Source organism: Seriola lalandi, unplaced genomic scaffold, assembly GCF_002814215.2.
Source record: "Seriola lalandi dorsalis isolate HSWRI2012SDOR001 ecotype SW California unplaced genomic scaffold, Sedor1 jcf7180002054864, whole genome shotgun sequence".
Lineage (NCBI taxonomy): Eukaryota > Metazoa > Chordata > Actinopteri > Carangiformes > Carangidae > Seriola > Seriola lalandi.
Genome location: NW_019525417.1, coordinates 2,797,339 through 2,815,665, shown reverse-complemented (window position 1 = coordinate 2,815,665; position 18,327 = coordinate 2,797,339). Strand labels below are relative to the sequence as shown.

Here is an 18,327-nt window from a genome sequence, read left to right as displayed (position 1 = left end):
GTTACTTCTATAACTCTATACAGAGCATAAGTTACAGCCAATTTCAAGACTTTTCAGAAACCTTTTAATGCCATCATAAAATTTAAGTGCCATGGATTAAAGAGAGAATGTCAGGGGTCCAAGTAGCAGATACAGATATGCAGATTCAGACTGTGAGTACAAAAATTGGAAAGCACAAAGAAACCGAAAAGTGCAAAGTGAAAAAAAAAAAAAAACCCTCTGGTAATTGGATTTAAACTCTCGTACTTGTTAAAACCTAAAAATAAAATCATTTGAGAGAAAAGAACACTCTTACTGTTACAGAGACGGAACAGTCGATCTCAACTGAAAATACATATTTGTGTGTGTGTGGGTGTGTGTGTGTGTGCTGTTGTCTGTGAGGGGCAGAGAGGCCAGCAATTAAAATGCCAGTCTATATATTACAGCTCTGTGGGGAAGAGTGTGTGGAGGTAGAGCTATGACATCCAGTCAGCAGGTTGTCTACCAGTAAGGTGTGTGAGACAGCACACCAGGGGGCGAGCTCTCAAACAGGAGAAAGGGGGCATTATGGTCCTCAATTATGTCAAAAGGTCTTTTTATAGAATAGTTTTGTGTTGGATGCACATACAGCTAATGGGTTTTGTGATGCATTTCTCAGAGTGGTGGAGAAACATTCTGAACTTTTATAACTCCTAACTTGAATTCAATGCATTAAATGAAATATTTACAGGTGACTGTGAAACAACTGGAAAAAAAGTTAAAATGAGCACTTTTTCTTTTTCTTTACATGTATTTTTGTTAGACTTGAAAAGTCCTTCACGATTGCAAAGCTTTCACAAGCATAGCTTATAGACAAATTGCATCGAGCTCAAGGATACTTCAAGGGTCCTCCAGTTTCAGGGTAAACTATTCACTGGCCATGCTTTATTTTCATAGGTTAAACATATTCTTTCACCAGTCCGAGAGATTTGAAATGAATCCTGTATACTCCACTAGACCAGTAGACAGCCTGTGTACAGGCCCAATTGCAATTTTGTGGAGGTGCCATTGTAGTCCTGCAGTATTTAATTAGCAGTTTATCTGAAAGGGATCTGAGCTCGGTAGCTGATCAGCTTCTTTAATCCCTTTTGTGGATGATTGTAATGAGGCTTCACTGTGTGCAACTTAAAGTGAGGTACTTTATCTTGAGTCTCCTGTTGCCTCACCTCCCGCAGCCTACTCTCCAGCTCTAGTAGCCGTGTCCTCTTGGTCTGCTCCTGCTGACTCATCTTCTCCAGGTGTTCCTCCAGTTTGGCATTCTGCGCCTCCAGCTTGCCTGCCTGAGACTCCAAATAGAACTTTTGCTGCCGTAACTCTGAGATCATCTCTTCCTGGGCTTTCCTGACAAAATATACATACAGATGCCGATTACACTGACTGTGTAGAATCTTTCAAATAGATCTTTAGAGCAGTAGTTAGAGTAGCATACAACTTAGCAGTGTGAGCCAAAAAGTTATGTCTGCTTTTAAGTGGCGTGATGTACTGTAGCCAATTCATCTTGGTTAACAAAAACGTGTAAATTCAGGTGACAAGGTGTACATTATAATAACACATGTATGTTAAAAATGCCTTAAACAAGTACATTTGTGAGTTAAAGATGTATTTTGTGTATTTAACATGAGAGATGATATACAGTTTACACTCAGGGGAGACAGATCAGCCATGATGCACAAAGATGTAAGTGCACACTAATGAAGCAATTGGACGCTCGAGGAAACAAGAGTGAGTGTGGGTGGGTGCACTCACAAAGCGCAGTGTGGGTATAAGGTCTAGTTAACTCACATATTCTTCTGGGTGTAGATGCTGCTGTTAGCGGCCAGCTTGTTAGCCTCTGACAGCTCAGCGATGCGCTGCTCCAGGTTCTTCATCTTGGAATCCATAGCATTAATGGTCTGCAGGAAGAGGGAGACATAATAACAGTGTGGATATCACATCACAACAGACACGCTCAGACGCAAGGATATATTTCACTTTGATTGATAGCCAAATCCTACTAAGAATTGTAGGACACACATATTTCAGTAGCACATTTTTTCTTATAGGAAACAGAATTTTGTACTCCAATAAAATCCTATTAGAGTCCATTAAGGTGTTGCCTGACTCTTCTACTGTCAATGTCAGATGACTGCCTCTAAAAGCTTCTTAACTGCTTCAATTCTACCACATTAACCAGATTAGGACTTGAGCCCTGGCTTTATGGTGCAACATGATGTATACTACAATTTAATCCAACTTTACATTCCAGTACATTTCAACCACTACAACAAATTACTGCGTAAAGAAACTAATGAAAAACACTCACGGATTCTAGTTGTCAAACAGTCAGAACAACTTCAGAAGTAAATGAAAAAGTATCATATGTTAACAAACAACTTTCACCCAGTGAGACTTGTGTAGCGCACTGGATTTGCTTAGTTTAAGTGAAGAAAAAAATGTTTCTAATGTTGCAAAATAATTCACCAAAATAAATTATGGTATTTTACAATATGCAATATTGATATCCCTTAGTTGGTTGAAATCTACTAGCAAGTGCCTGTTGTGTTTCCTTACTGCTTTCTGTTCACTGATCAGTTTACAGTTCTCCCTGGACTCCTCCTCATGCTGAGCTCTTCTGGCCTCGAGGCTCTCCTTGTCAGCCAGGTCTACCTTCATCTGGGCCTCCAGAACCTTGATCAGACAGAAGAATTGAATAGAATACTAGACAATGTTGATTTGACATGTTAAAATTTAGGTTGAAATCTACGATCTGCTACATTATAAGGGACAAAAAAAAACCCCAAAAAAACACTGACATGGTTTTAAATGTACAACCTGGTGTGGAAGCAGTAATTAATGTGGTGTCAAGACTCACTGTAAAACATGTGACAGCTCTGACTTACATCCACCACAACACTGATTGATGGCAGCACCAACTAGGAATTACTACACTTCAATATATACACTCAGATGGCAGTTTATTAGGAATACCGAGCTAAAACTGATGCAGTCCAAAACAACAGTCCTGCAATAAATCTAAGCTTCATGAAGGTAATAATTATATATATTTTTATATATTTTTGTTAAAAACTGTTTCAATGAGAGGTCGTTTCAATTTCATGGTCATTTTGGAAAAAGAAGTGTTCGCAATTATTTGATATAAATGGAAATACCTCTCTAAAAATAATAGTTAAACCTGACTTACATGAATGTAGGATTTATTGCAGGACTGTTGTATATCTGGACAATATTAGATGCTCCCACCTTGATCTTGTCCTCATAAAGCCTCTCTTTCTGAACCAGTTGGGTTTCCATCCTCTGGGCTGTCGACTGGGCATCTCGCAGGTTCTCCTCCAGTTCCTGAAATAAACAACATTGCAAATAGAATAAAATGCATTCCAAATTGTTTATTCAAATCGGGAAAACTTCATATGTATAATACATAGAAAAAAACACAAACTACCACCCTGATGACTGGATAAAGTCGGCTAAAACCCTGCAGTTACAGAGGACATCACAGCACAATCTACTGAAAACAGACTGAAAGCTGTTCTAATGAGTGTACTCTCAAACCAAATAAATAAAAAGAAAAGAAGTTAAACAACTTGCATTGAAAAGCTGGAAATCCACAAGTCGGCTGTAGCGGTTCCTGCTCATGCTGACACTGGTAAAACTAATATGTATATTAAAATCTATATATGCACTGACACTTGCTGACTAGCAGCCATTTCAAGAGCTCAGCTAGCAAGCAGCTCTCTAAAGAGATGTATGTACAGTGTGACTGCGAGGGAGCTGAATGAATGGGAGAGGTGGGCAGGGGGGTGAAATTAGGGGTGGAGAAGGGCAGAGTATTAGCAAGCCTTATCTGTAGCTCTCTCACCAGGATCTTTTCAGCCATCTGCTGGATCTGCTGGGATTTGGTCTGAATGTCATCTTTCAGCTTATTCTCCCGCCGCTCAACCATCTCCAGCCTTTTTACCTGATTCTCCAGGGTCTTCCTGCCCTCCTGCTTACACAACCAAGAGAATAACATAAGACTAACCACACAGAAATTTTTTTCAAGAGCGTCTTGTGTAGGGGAGGAAATCACAGAAACAGTATGTGACAAAAATTTATATCATTTAGCATTATGGGTTTAGTCTGGTACCTCTGTTTCTCTCAGGCGGCGTTTTAAAGTGTCACTGGAGTCAGTTTTGCCTCGCAGGCGCTCTAGGTCTCGTTCCAGCCGCTCTTTGGCCTGCCGGACATTCTGCAGCAGCTCAGTGGCTTCTGTGCTCGCTTTTACTGCCTGGGGGAGGTCAAGAGTTCAAAGGCTGTTAGTTGATCCTAAGACAAACCTCTTGATATGCTTAGGCAATTCCTATCCCATGAGAGATTGCAAAAAAGCTTTTCTAGAGAGTAAACAGAGAGCCAGAACAGGCCAAATACTGTTGATCTGCTTTTCAGACAGTATAGAGAAAGGAGGTTTTTAAAAGTACAAATAATGTTAATGAGAATAAAATAAATAAAATGAATTTACCTTGGACAGTTTGTCCTGGAGCTCTTGGATTTTCACTTGCTGCTCAGAATTAGTCTGAACAAAGAAAGACAGCACAATTAGCTCAGATGTGAAATTCAGTGTCACGACAACTTAAGCCATGAAGATCTATCTGACAAAGAAAGAAAAAAGAACCAATACCTTCTCAAGTTTGGAAAGAAGCTCCTCTACCTCGGCCTTGCCCTGTTCTTTGGCCTGAAAAATAAACAGCAAATCAGCCTAAAACTTAAACTCCATTTCCATTTGCATTAAATGACCTATACGTGTCCGTGGTGCAAACAAACCTTCTGGATTCTCTGCTGGTATTCCACAGCTTTCCTTTTCAGTTCCTCACTTGTTTGTCTGGAGTCTCTGAGTTCAGCTTCGTAGAGGTCACTGCGGCGTCGGGCAGCTGACAGGTCCTCCTCCAGCTGCCTGATGGTCACCTGCATCTCCTCCAGCTGGGCATGGTACTCCTGAGGGCAGAGACAGCACACGGTAGTCAAAACGGAAAAGAAAGTGCCATCCAAAAACTGGCAGTGTTAATTAACACTTGAGGTCAAGTTTGAACTTATATGTTAATAAACATGTAACAGTGTTTGGATGGTGGACATGGCCATTTTAGTTCAAATTTTAGATATTATTCTTAATGCTATCACCATGATCAACTTACATCCCTTATAGAATACTGATCTGAACATTGTGTACTGAACCAAACTGTTGAATGCTTTGTCACATGCCGAAAATTTCAACACCTGTCCCAAGGACTTCAGGGCAGGGTGTTGCCAAATAACTGTTGTCATCTTAGTGAAGTTGAAAATATTTTTTCTGTCTAATGAAGTAAAGCGGCTAAAGTAGTAAAGGCTTAGGTTTGAAAATATTTTAAGGACAGAAAAAAATAAAACTGTGCAGTTGTGGTCCCAAATTATTTAACACAGCCAAGTTTTTCTTAAATAAATGTACATTTCTATTCAGTTCTTTACTGTGGGGAAAAAACAAGAGTTTGTTTGGAACCGCCTGAACAGAGGAACTGAGCTGCTAGTGCAGGTAGCAGTTGTGGACAAAGATGTACTTCATAGATCTGCTGACACCGTTTCATTGTGCAGTGATCTATAGAAACTGCAGGGCACTGCTGCAATGACCATTTATCACTAAAAGTGTCAAAATCAAAAGATAACAACTCAAGGATTACCATTTTAAAGCCGTAGTTGGCAACTTTGCACTAGAGTGAATGGAAAAATAACTGCTTATGTCTGTAAAAGTCTTTGCATAGACAACATGTTATATGATCCTTGTAAACACTGAGATTGAATAAATGGAAAGAAAAATGTAATTAGTAACAAAAGGCAATTCAGATGGGTCGTGATCACAAGGGATGACTTGCATGTAAGAGCCCTGAATTTTAATGTTTTTTTAACTTGTGACTTCAATCATGAACGTATAACAAAAATATTCTAAGTACTGTGTTATTCCCCTAAGAAGAGGGTGGGCGAATCTCTTGAGAAATGATCAAAGTCATCTTCACTTTTGTGCCTTGAAGGGATGCCATCTGCAGGGATGACCTTTATGAGGACAAGGGAGTCCTCAGAGGGGAAGACCTGCTTGTGTACCAGGGACTCACTGAGAAGAAGTATAATCTCATGGCTGCGTAATGACAGTATAAAGATGTCACTGGGGAAAGTACACAAATAAGTGAGCCACAAATAAGACAATGGCTTTGTGGATGCAGTATAAAACATTTTTTGCTTTTTTTTTTAATTTATTTTTTAGTATAAAACACCTTTAAGTGTTTATAAAAATCTCGAAATACAACACATCATCATCATGATGAGAAGGGGGAGACAGATGATCATCTGAATGAGAAGATTTACATACTTGCTCTTTAATTTCCTGCAACTTGTTGCTCTGTTCACGGATATCGTGCAGCAGCTGCATGGCCTTGTCATCCTCTCTGGATACTTCCACACGTGCCTCCTCCAAGCTTCGCTTCAGGCTCTGCAAACACACATATATACACACAAACCCAAGGCTGCTGTTGGTTTAAATCGATATTGATTTCTGACAAGTGTTGAGCACAGCAACACAAAACTACACGGATATGAGAAAAAAAACAAACTTGTGTGGGGGCATTATTATATTTAATCATTTGTCACACACACACAGACGTTATTATGACTCACACTACACTCAGTAATGTAGGTGGCGAGGTCTTGCTCCAGGATGCTTCTCTGAGTCTCGGACGCCTTTAGCTCCACATCCTTCTGGTGGAGTACTGACTCCAGGTCAGTCATTTTACGCTGAAACCTGGAGATCTCCTGCTCCATCTGAATCCACCAAAGAAAACAGCACAATTATCAGTTTCATTGCAACTCCATCTGGCCATTCTCCATCACCAACACACTACTGTGGAGATAGGTCTGGCTGTGCGAGACTAATCAGCCATAGGTTCTGATGATAGCTGATATTTATGACCTATCTTCCAACCCAGAATGCTTAAAGAAGAAGTACATGTAATGTTGTACACACAACAAGATTAAATTGGCTTATTATAGCACCACCAGAAGCTTGCTTGATCTGTGTTAAGCCAGTCAACCAGAGTAAACACACAACGTCTGGTAATAAAACCCATGATTGAATCATTTTTTGCTGAAAATTAATTTCTACAATATGGAAATACAAAAATAACAATTTTACAATTTCCAGTCTGCTAGCAGTACTCTAATCATCTCTGACTGGCTTAATGGGGCTGCTTTTGAGAATAAGACTAAATTGTTTGTCATAAATACTGGAGAGGAAACCCTGAGACATTAATAAAAGCAAAGTAAACTCTCACCTTGTGACATTTGTCTTGAGTTTCTTGTAGTTCTCTGCTTTTAAGGTGCAATTTCTTTTCCATGGAGTTGGCCTTAGCAGGAGAGTTGAGGCCGGCACACACTGACCTGAGGACGACAACAGTTTCAACGTTCTTTAGTACCATTTAAGCAAAAACACAAATACAAAATGTCCCACCTCACTTGCAGCAAACACCAAAAAGGAGCACATCTTCTCAAGTTGTGGATTATGATAACCAGCTTGCAATGTAATTGATTATTCTTATAGAGAAATGTTCACCATACACCAGACAATCCATGAAGGTCAACATATTCTAAAGCACATCATGTAATCCAACATGAGCACTTCTTTCTCTGAATGCGTTTCTATTGTGTAGGAAATTTCACAAATGTATCACAAGAATCACAAATTTCCAAATCGTATCAGCTCAACCAGAATGAGGATGGCCGACACGGTGCTACATGATGGCATAAAGCCACATCACGTAACAGCAAGCAAGAAAGCATCAAAATATGCATCGACTCTACTCTGAAGAATATCTAATCATAACAATGAGGAATTTAACAGAGAATTTTTGAAGTGAGAAAGAACTGAGTATATTTTATTCATCATGGTTTATTCAGGACAACACAGATTACATGAACAAAACAGCTGTGTAGACCTGTTTGGCTGACAAAATAATGTGACAGGAGAATTTAGGCTATGCTTTTGCTTGGGGTTGGTCTACACAGAGCTCTGTGGTGAGTCCAATGCACCTGATTTTTCTTGTTTATGTAAGGTTATGTCCTATTTTGTTTCCCTTCTTTGGGAATAATTTAGAGCGCAAAGTTAATTTTCTTTTCTGTTGACCAGAGAAATGGCAACTCTGAATAGAAATCTTCCAAATAAATGAATGGGTCTGTATGAATGAGTTCACAAATACTGCAGAGAGATCTTTAATAAAGTTGACTCAGACTGAGTCACAGTGTTAAAAATAATCACGAAAGCAAGCACTGCTCCCTTTGCCTCTCTGCAGAAACACCCCCTGAAACAGACACATATACAGTAAAAAGAAAAAAGAGAGAGGGAGGGAGAGAGTGCACAGAAACACACACAGACACGCATACGCACGCACACACACAGACACACTTGGCCCCAACCAGTCTCTTTCACTGGAATCTAGATTAAAAAAAGAAGGATTCCACCTAGTTGAAACTCTTGCCAATTAAAAATTGATGTTAGACATCAAAATTCATAAGGTTCTCCAGTGCCTAGTTGAACAGTTTAGGGGGATATAGATAATATGGCAATTTAAAACTCCTCAGCTGGGTTTTTTCTGCACATGAGTTGTGTGTTTTCACCATTTCATCTTTCTCAAAACATTTAATAGACATGGTGAATTTTAACTCTGAGTATGTAGAATGGATGGATGGATGGATGGATGGATGGATGGATGGATGGATTTATTCTTCAGTTTCATCTAATTACTCCACCCACTTCTTGTCGTGGATGCTTTAAACTGTAAATTGGAGGAAACATCAACAACGTTTTGATGGGAGTATGTATAATATTTTACTGGTCTAAACATTGTGTAGGCAGAACAGAGATTAAATATTTTTATAACAGAAAAAAGGCCAGGCCACTTTGTCCTAGCTGAGGAACATGGTAGTTGTTATGTCTCTGTAATGTGGAGAGAAAAAAATGAGTAGCCAGTGCAGACTGCATTATTGAAGAGAATTAAAGAGAGACAGAGACTGAGGAAAAGTACGCAAGTTAAAGGCCTAGTGGCACTAATCAGGTAGACAAAAAGAATAGACCACATGCAATAGCACAAGCTCGCACACTGAAGAAAACGCAAACAAACACACATAATCCTACACACAAAAGATCAGGATACACACAAGCAGGGTTGCAAAGGTAGGGGATCTTCCAGGGAACCTTCAGTCATTTTTAGAGAAACTGAAAAATCAACAAAACAGTGTCATTGCAATCTTGTGCTTAAGGCAAAATGATAGAACACACTGAAGGAATCAGTAAAGACATAAGCACCTTCATCCATAAATACATGCAAAAATGTGAACAATGGACCACGTGGAGTTGACTATATGTTGGTTTCCAAAAGTGGGTATAACCTGAGCACCAGATCATTTGACACAAAGTTCTTGTTCAAACTTGTTAAGTCCAAAAATCACCAACAGGCCTTTTAATATCTCAACTAAGACTCAAAGGTCTCTGAAACATATTCCTGCATTTCAGTTTCCTCACTTATGATGCTTTTTGGTGGCCACACTGTATTAAATGTCTATGTGTAAACAAACAACATGCTTGTTGAAACATGTCCCTAATGTGTAGAAATGACATGTAGCAATCCATCAATTGGGTACATTTAATTATTTATAAACAAGTCAAAATACACACAAACAAGTCTGTCTTTAAAACACAATTTAAAACCATTACATATAAAGAACAACATACCGATAAATGTGCTATCCTTTACCAGTAATGAGGCTTAAAAATGAAAGGTTGTCCTGCAGGTGGCATTAGAACAAAGACCATGGGTCATTAAAATCGAAAGTGTTTATGTGCTATGGAGCATAAAGTTGGTCAGCAATTTCCCATTGCATTTTGGCCATTAGACTTTGATTTTTTTTTTTTTTTTTTTTTTTTTCCTCTAGCGTACAAGTGGAGATTTTAGTCTGATCGGTGGTAACAGAGAAAAAGTGAGGGGGTCAATATAAACATAAGAAATCATCCTCCACAGACCACAAATATCCACAGCAGGTTTCTTGAAAATTGGGCCATTAATTGCTGAGATACCACGTCAAGGGGAAACTCTGACTGGATGATCACGGCACTAGATGAAAAGTCAGTTGGACATCTAAATCATTAGGAACCATCCTCTGGGGACTATAAACATCCATATCATCTGACAGTATCCATTCATGGCAATCTGGTCAGCAGTTGTCAAGATATTCTTCTCGTGACCAAAGTGTTAAATGACCGACCAGACAGAGCGACAAACTGACATCTATGTCCTGATACGCAGTCACTAATCACAAAAAATATCTTTTTCATTTTCCAAAACACCTCATAGTACCCTTTATTACCCAGAATTCTTCAAAAAGGCAGATTTTTGGAAGTTTATGAGCCTGTATTCAAACCACCTTGCAAAGATGATTTTCTGACATTAAACCACAGTCGACTTCTTGTAAATTTGAGGAAAGCTGTTAAGGGGATTTTGTTGTTGAGTTTTACTAATGAGAAGTCAGACAAACAAGGTCACACAGAATGAAAAAAATAAAAAGAATAGCAGAAACCCCCCAAAACAGATGATTAGCATTTCATTATGCCTGGCTCTCAGTTCATTTCTTTCCTTTTTGGCATGGTAATGAAGAATGTGTACACGCATATGCATGCACCCACACACAAATTTGACACATTCTATGAGCTCTGAGCTCCTCTTAATCAAATACTGCAAAAAAATTACTGGCTTCAGATAAAAACCATGAACAGATGACTGATGGTGTAACAGCAAGGGACAGAGACATTAGAAGAGGGAGAAAATAAGAGGAAGAGATGAGACGGGTAAAGATGGGGGTGGGGACTGGGAGAGAAAAAAAAACAAAAAAAAAAAAAAACAAAAACATCATGGTAGTAACCATAGAAATAGATTCTCTTCCCCAATCTGAGCTCTCATCCTTTTTCCCTGTCTAATCTGCTCACGCTTTTTCGTCCCTTTCTGTTGCTGCTGCTGTCATGATCCGCAGTCTCCAGCACCATTAACCAGACAGGGCTACATAAATGAAACCTATTCTCTTGCATTAATATCAGAGGTTAAGAAGTCAAACACCATTAGGAATAATTACAGTCCCAAACCTCATGCTATAAAAGTCAGGAGCCCATTATGCTGCACTGTAACAGAGAAAGCACAATAAAAGCAGCGAGGGTTGGAGTGTATCTATGTGTGGGGTTCCACCTCTCAGCAAACCTCATTGACACACTCAGCCGCATACCAATCAGCGCCGATGGCAAGATAACACCAGCTCACATCCTCTGGTCCATTCATTTGATCTATCTATGCGCATCAGATCCACTTTGTGTGATCCCAAAGCACAAAAACAAGAATCGGTAGAAGAGAGCACCAGAGAAGAGGGGGATCCCTCCCCTCTCTCATTCCTTGTCTGACACAGCATATGGCCAAACCCATTTCAGCCCCAACAGGCACAACACTAATGACAGGGACACAACACCAACTGCCCAGGGCACCACACTAGGTCACCTGAAACAAGGCTACCTGGAATTTGTTGCCGGGGTAATGAAGAGTCTAATAGCAGAACAGCAGCAAAGGGTATCACAGGGTCTTTAACCAACAAAGGTGTGTTAGAGGTGTATGTAGGAGGTCTCTGCATTGACTACAGGAAAAAAAAAAAAAGGGGGGGGGGATTGTCTTAGAAAAAAAGCCAAACAATGCCTTGTAAACAGGTAGCACTTACTCAGATTTGGCCAATGTTGTCAACGCTCGGCTGAAGAACCAGCCTAGAAAGGGCAGATCCTGGCCCTGGAAGCCCGCTGGCAGAGCTCCTCGCTGGGTTGCTGAGGCTGGCCAGGGGGCTGCCTGCTCCGGCTCCTCAAAATTAGAGGTGTCATCTTCAGTGTGCAACGCAGGAACGAAAGGCGGGAGAACTGCAGGAGAAAAGGATGAGTGGAGGGAGTAAGAGAGGGCAAGGAAAAAAAGGAAGCAGCGACAAACAAGGTAGTAAAAAAATGTAAAAGATCTTTCAAAAAAAAAAAAAATACAACAAGGAGAAAGGGGAGAGAAAAAGAAGGGGAGGAGGAACAGAGCAGAGCGGTGGGAGCCTAGAGTGCGGTAAGTCGCGCGTTGATGCACATGCTGCCTCTCGGTCCCTCCCTCCCTCCTTCTCTCTCATACACACATGCTCACTCCCTCTCCCTCACTGCAGCAGAGCAAGCTAATCAGCTGGAGCCAAAGCTGAAGCATAGAGCTCAATCTGTGCCCCATTATCAATAAACCTGGGCTGTAATGTCAATACAAACATTTATATATGTGATTCTCTTCTCTGTGTTGTATTTGATATTTATTACTCAAAGAATATCAATCAGTAACTCAATTAAAATTCAGAAACATCTATAAACACTTCCAACACACACACACACATACGCACAGGCAAAAAAGGTCCTGTTTGATAGTCAAAAATACTTGTGATTTTCAAAAAAAAAAAAACAACTAGATTCATTAATATTCAGCGTTGATAGGGGGATTATGACTGGAAAACAGCTCAGAGGAAATGACTGCCATAGCCATGTTTTGTAATTGCTTAATAGTTACAAAAAACAGGGTTTATTTATCTGAAAATTAGGTATTCTGTATAGCAAAATAAACACTCATCACCCCTGCAGCTACACATGTGAATTACAGAACCACTGTAGCACTGCGGTTATTTAATATGACCATGATTCACTGAAAATGTCCATTAATGTGAATGTTAAGGGTGTGTTTTCCCAAAGCTGCTCAGGTGAAAATGCCAAACTCTTTCTCATTCAGCGCAGTCTCAGATTTGATGGCAACAATGACGTTCAGCAAACACACATGTGTCACAGAGTGTCTAGTGTCGCTAGCGTAAAAGATTTTGTGCTGCGTCTGTTGAGAAGCAGATGAGTTGCAGTTCTTTAGTCCGTCTGTGTTGCTTCTCGTCTCTGCCTCCCTCCTATTCTTCTCCTCCTCCTCAGGAAGGAGCTGGCCTACTGCCAACGGCACACAGAATCTCATTATTTTACTACCGACAGCACCACTGGCGACGCAATCGCTGTTTGTTGTCTATGTGCAGCCACACACACGCGCTACACTTATTTGTATTATAAACAACATTAGCGCTTGACAACTAGTCGTACATCATCTGTCCAGTAACATGATTATAGACACACTGTGTCATTTCAAGCCAAATTGAGCATTTTTACCGGACAAACAGGAGAAAAGAGACTCAAGGGAGAGGGTTCTCCTCACCATGTCTTAAGTTGTTCCAGTCTACACTGGAGAAGAAAGAGTGACAGCGGAGTCCCTGGAAACCCAGTCGCTCTTTGGCTCCACACAGCAAACTCTGCAGCAGGTCTACAAACTGCTTACTGGCCTGCGGCTCCTCCGGAAACTTTAGAAAACACTGTGGGCAAACAGCATGGACAAGGATTTATTACATAATAAATGGATGGATCAGGTAAATCAGACTGCATATTTTTCACTCAAATATACGGGGAATACTAAGGAGGAACTTTTTTTTCTCCATTAATCTGGTATTATCAGTTGCAGACAATAATAGATCAGATATGCAAATATCAATACAAATGACCAAAGTCAGCAGCAGTTAAAATGACAGTACATATACCTTGAAGTTTAGGATGTTGTGAATTGTCTTGGTAGATGTGCCATCTGAAAAAGGGGACCTAGCATAGATCATCTCATAGGCTATGACGCCAAGGGACCACCAGTCACACTCAACACCATAGGTGCTGTGAGAGCTCCCATTCATTGCTGCCAAGAGCTCTGGGGAGAGGAAGTCCTGGGTCCCAACAGGCACTGTGGGAGCTGCCACCTGGAAACGCATTATTAAAATGCATTAATAAAACCCAATGATGTCACTGCAAAAGATACTGAAGTTAATACACAGAGCAAACTCTGTGATCTACTTACTGTTTTGTTAGCCGTCAGCCTGGCAGCTGATCCAAAGTCTGCCAACTTAATGTGGCCAGTCCGATCGATGAGAACATTCTCTGGTTTGACATCTCTGCGAGTTGACAGTTTAGAGGAGATTTGATACTGCTTTTACAGAGCTGTTTGTTGCCTGAGTACAGTAATATCTCTACCGCTCTGATGATAATGGAATACATTTGTTAAGTCCAACAATGTATTTGTATTACATAACACCACACTCAGTGCTCTCGGTTAAATTACAATGCTACATTTCTCATGTCCAGCTAATGTTTTCCTGAATTATGGGCATTTGGCCCTCCAATGAAAACAAGAGAATGATTTGGTGAGGATCTAAGAAAAGTACCAATTTAGGATCATTGGTCCTACTTCCTTAATCATTATTCCACAAAGCCTTGAAGGTCTTTAAACAAACTTTTGTTGAATTCAGTAGCTAGTGTCTTACCTGTGGACGTAGCCCAGCTGATGGACGGCATGAATGGCCTCTACCAGCTCAGCCAAATAGAACTGAGCCATGGATTCATCAAATTGATCCTCGTATCGGTTTAGCAGCGACATCAAGTCACCTCCTGGCAAGTACTCCATTGCCTGAAGACACATTTGTAATGATACACGTTGCAGTGTATGCAGTCAAGAAGTGGTAGCATTAAAACTATGACCAGCACTTGGAATTTGAATCTATGTTTGAATAGGATTAAAGTTAACAGGCATTAAATGCTGTTGGAGCATTTGAGTATAAATAGCAACAAGTGTAGGACCACACATGTTTGAGCTTACATCAAAGCTCTATTTAGCTTAAGCTAATAGGGTGGTTCTCCTCATTATAGATTCAGTTATGTAACACCAGACACTATTGCAGATTTATCTGTGATACTGCAGTCAAAGGATTGGTCTTCCATAGCTAAAAATACACCAACACTAACTGCAAAACCCCTGTGTTGCTTGTGTGTATGTGATCTCAGGCTACAGGGCGACATGTTTTCTGTCGAACAACATGCCACAACAAAAAACACTAATCATTCTCAGATATCTAATTTTTAAACTTGGGCAACACAAATGAATAAATGGTAATGTTTGACTTAAATTCTCCTTTATGCTGTCTGCATCCTGAGACAAGAGGCATTGGTCAGGCTAATTTGAGCTATATGGTGGCAGTCATACAGCCATAACAGGCGAGAGCCCCTGGTGCATGAATGGTCGGCGAGTCTGAATGAACGGGAGCATTCTCCAGTGTTACCTAGCAACAGGGAGACTGGGTGCCTCTCTGACACACGGATAAAGATGGATGCTTTGTATTTTCCTCCATGCTCAGTTAGGGAGCATGGTGAGACAGAGGGGGAGTGAAAAGAGAGGAGGAGGGAGAATGGAGATAGACATGTAGGGGGAATGAAGGAAAGTATAAGTAAAGGGGGAATGAAAGAAAAAAACAAAGGGTTGCATGCAGAATAAGGCTTGGCTAGGCAGGAAACGCTTTTTCCTACACCCTATGCCAGCCTAACAGGTCATCACAGAAAATATAGATTCTTTGCAAGGTTAATAGCCATCATGATGATTAGATTGGACACTCTCTGTGAAGAGGAAATTGACACTTTACTTCCCGGCTGAAGATTAGGCTATTAGACAGACACTAACATTTTCAGGAAATATGCCTGGTCACCTCCTTAACCAGTCAAATGAGAAGATTATGTATTAATTATAGATATCCACTTTAACCTACACATGAAACACTGGAAGGGGAAAATATTAGCTCAACTCAATTGTTGTATTTTTCTCAGTTTGTTTTTACAGATGTGGTTTCTGTTATGTGACATTGTGATTTTAGCTGCAGTTAGCTATTAAAATACAGTTTGAGCATCAACAGTTTGAAACAAAGACTGCCCACAACACCTCAGAGGTTACTGTCCAGTGGAGGTGCCAGCATTGAATAATGTCGTTACTGTGAATAAAATCCTGGTGATTCCCAGATGTACTGGTGGCGAGTTACTCTAAGGTGAATTTCATTTCACTTCTGAAGCAGGCTCACTATTCCCCCCTGCTTCAAAGCATTTCTCCTACATAAAAGTTGTTCCTTTCACTGCTCACTTCAGATCCCTTCCTGTAGCAGCTCATGTACTATTCTGACTGATCCTTCTGTTTTATTAGTTACATTCTGGAAACCACAGCAGTGAAAGAAAATGAAAAAATTACACCTTCCAGCTTTCTTGTACACAGCTTTACATATAGATAAAAAAGCTATGTTGTACTTGTGCATAACATATATGCAGACATAGACATAAGACACTGTGGATGTATTTTTGTTCAACTATTGTTGTTGTTGGAAGGTGTATTTTTTCGACTTCTGAAGAAGACCATCCATTAACCCCTGCTTCTAGTTTTTAAGTTTACCTAGGTAAACACATCCTGACTTCTCTCCATCTTATCTTCTTACCCAACTTTGGTTTTCAAAGCAAACAAGCATATTCCCCAACATGTTCTGAAAATATTTTAACTTATAACTAAATATAAACTAACTAACGTAATAAATGAAGACAATATTTAAGAATATAATTAAAATCATAAATATCAACTAATATAAAATAATACACCAAATAAAATTTCTTTAACAGTCACCACCGCTGAGCTCAGTTGATATTTCGATGCCACAGCTACAACACAGGTTTTACTCACTTAAATAACGCATTTAAAGATTTTGAGCAATTACGACAACAACTCCTTTTAATATAAGTTACCCTCTTTGGAGAGAAACCAAACATAGACAGTGATATCACATGATATTTGTTCGACTTTGATTTGTTGAACACATTGTGTGTAAATTGAATAACTCCAGAACATTTTTTTCAGTGGACTAGGTACCACTGTACCCCCACATGGTTTAGTTTAGGGCAAGAAATATACTCAGACATCATATAAAAATGCAGTTAAAACTGCCTCTTTTGTAACAATGGCTGAGTGGTACTAAAGTGTATCTCAGTTAGCGTACTTAAATAAAGAGGCTACCTCTAGGCATATACTATATCACAAAGCCCGCCCTGTACTATGACTGTAGGCAATACAACTACATATACCACTTGACCCAGCTAGCACTACATATTAATTACCTGCCTCTATTATAGAACAACTGGGAGAGGATTTAACTAGGACAAATTCTGTAACGTAAAAATTTCAGTCCATCCTCAACATCAGAAAAAAACCCAGCAGTCTTACCAGGTAGACATGTTCTTTATCCTGGAAGGCATATAGAAGCTGTGGTATCCAGGGACTGCTGTTTAGGGCCAGGATCCTCCGCTCCTCTTCATGAAAAACCACCTGAGGAGAATTGCAAAGGTAATCAGCATATATACATTAAATAAATGCACAACAGAATTGCGTGATCGTGAGTAGTGTACCAGCCACATAATCAATCTCAAACATTAAGAGGGTAACACCTTCAGGGCGTCACTGGGGTTTATATGTAGTCAAGCTTTCTGTGTTTTATTTAGTTAATTCAAAGGAGATCTTAGCAAACCTTTCAACATCAGTCAAAGTCAACATGAACTTTATTGTCAGTCAGATCATACAACAGAAAAGCACAGCAGAAGCAAATTGCGTTTCTCCTAGCTCAATATGCAGTCATATAAAAAAAAATGTATAGATATACAAACATAAATAGACATAATGGACATAATGACTACTACAACATGCCATATTATCACATAAGCCCTCCTTTCCTAGTTTCAGTTCTTGATGCTTGTTTTGTTTTTTGTTTGTTTTAAGTGGGATGTAATTTAAATTATGCAAAGTAGTCACAGGTGGCAGGAGCAAAATGTTTCTTGTTCATACAAGTTGTTCATTGTATTGCTCACTTCAGATCCCTTCCTGTCACAGCTCATGTACTATTCTGAATGAGATCTGTTTTATTAGTCACATGCCAGAGAGCACAGCTGTGAAATAATGTACCCACATTTTGTTTTGTTGTATTCAACCTTGCAGCGCCCCCCAGTGGAGGCTTTTGTGATTCCAACTTTGAACCACAAAATAGATAAATACACAGCACAAAGCTTGCAGGCAGGATAGCAAAAATGAAAAAACAACATTTATGTAAAACATTCTTAGTCCTACAGACATACTATTTTGGGAATAAATGCAAAGCAGTAGCACTGTTTTCCTCTTATTCATCTTACTCTTCTTATTATTCATGTTTATTTTGTTATATACAACACAGTTTATGGTTAACATTTTTCAGTGCTCTGTGTTAATTTCAAATGTTTACGTAAAATACGTTTGAAGTAATTAATGAAACTTTAGA

At 39.6% G+C, this 18,327-nt stretch overlaps 1 protein-coding gene across 5 annotated transcripts in view; it reads right to left on the bottom strand.

Moving 5' to 3' along the window:
- The window catches only part of cita (citron rho-interacting serine/threonine kinase a), a 36,692-nt gene that overhangs the window by 16,824 nt on the left and 1,541 nt on the right, over positions 1–18,327 (bottom strand). For 3 of the 5 annotated variants that reach the window (XM_023427949.2, XM_023427955.2, XM_023427954.2), the window contains exons 5-22: positions 17,247–17,348; positions 14,488–14,630; positions 14,025–14,118; positions 13,720–13,926; positions 13,344–13,497; positions 11,815–12,004; positions 7,344–7,449; positions 6,691–6,834; positions 6,386–6,505; positions 4,816–4,986; positions 4,673–4,726; positions 4,514–4,567; positions 4,142–4,282; positions 3,875–4,000; positions 3,259–3,354; positions 2,569–2,685; positions 1,801–1,910; positions 1,185–1,359 (exon numbers count right to left, since the gene is read on the bottom strand). In XM_023427949.2, coding sequence (XP_023283717.1) covers positions 1,185–1,359; positions 1,801–1,910; positions 2,569–2,685; positions 3,259–3,354; positions 3,875–4,000; positions 4,142–4,282; positions 4,514–4,567; positions 4,673–4,726; positions 4,816–4,986; positions 6,386–6,505; positions 6,691–6,834; positions 7,344–7,449; positions 11,815–12,004; positions 13,344–13,497; positions 13,720–13,926; positions 14,025–14,118; positions 14,488–14,630; positions 17,247–17,348 — 2,304 coding nt within the window. Of the gene's footprint in view, positions 1–1,184; positions 1,360–1,800; positions 1,911–2,568; positions 2,686–3,258; positions 3,355–3,874; positions 4,004–4,141; positions 4,283–4,513; positions 4,568–4,672; positions 4,727–4,815; positions 4,987–6,385; positions 6,506–6,690; positions 6,835–7,343; positions 7,450–11,814; positions 12,005–13,343; positions 13,498–13,719; positions 13,927–14,024; positions 14,119–14,487; positions 14,631–17,246; positions 17,349–18,327 lie in introns of all 5 variants that reach the window. The other 2 variants (XM_023427952.2, XM_023427953.2) reach the window with 1 other exon arrangement.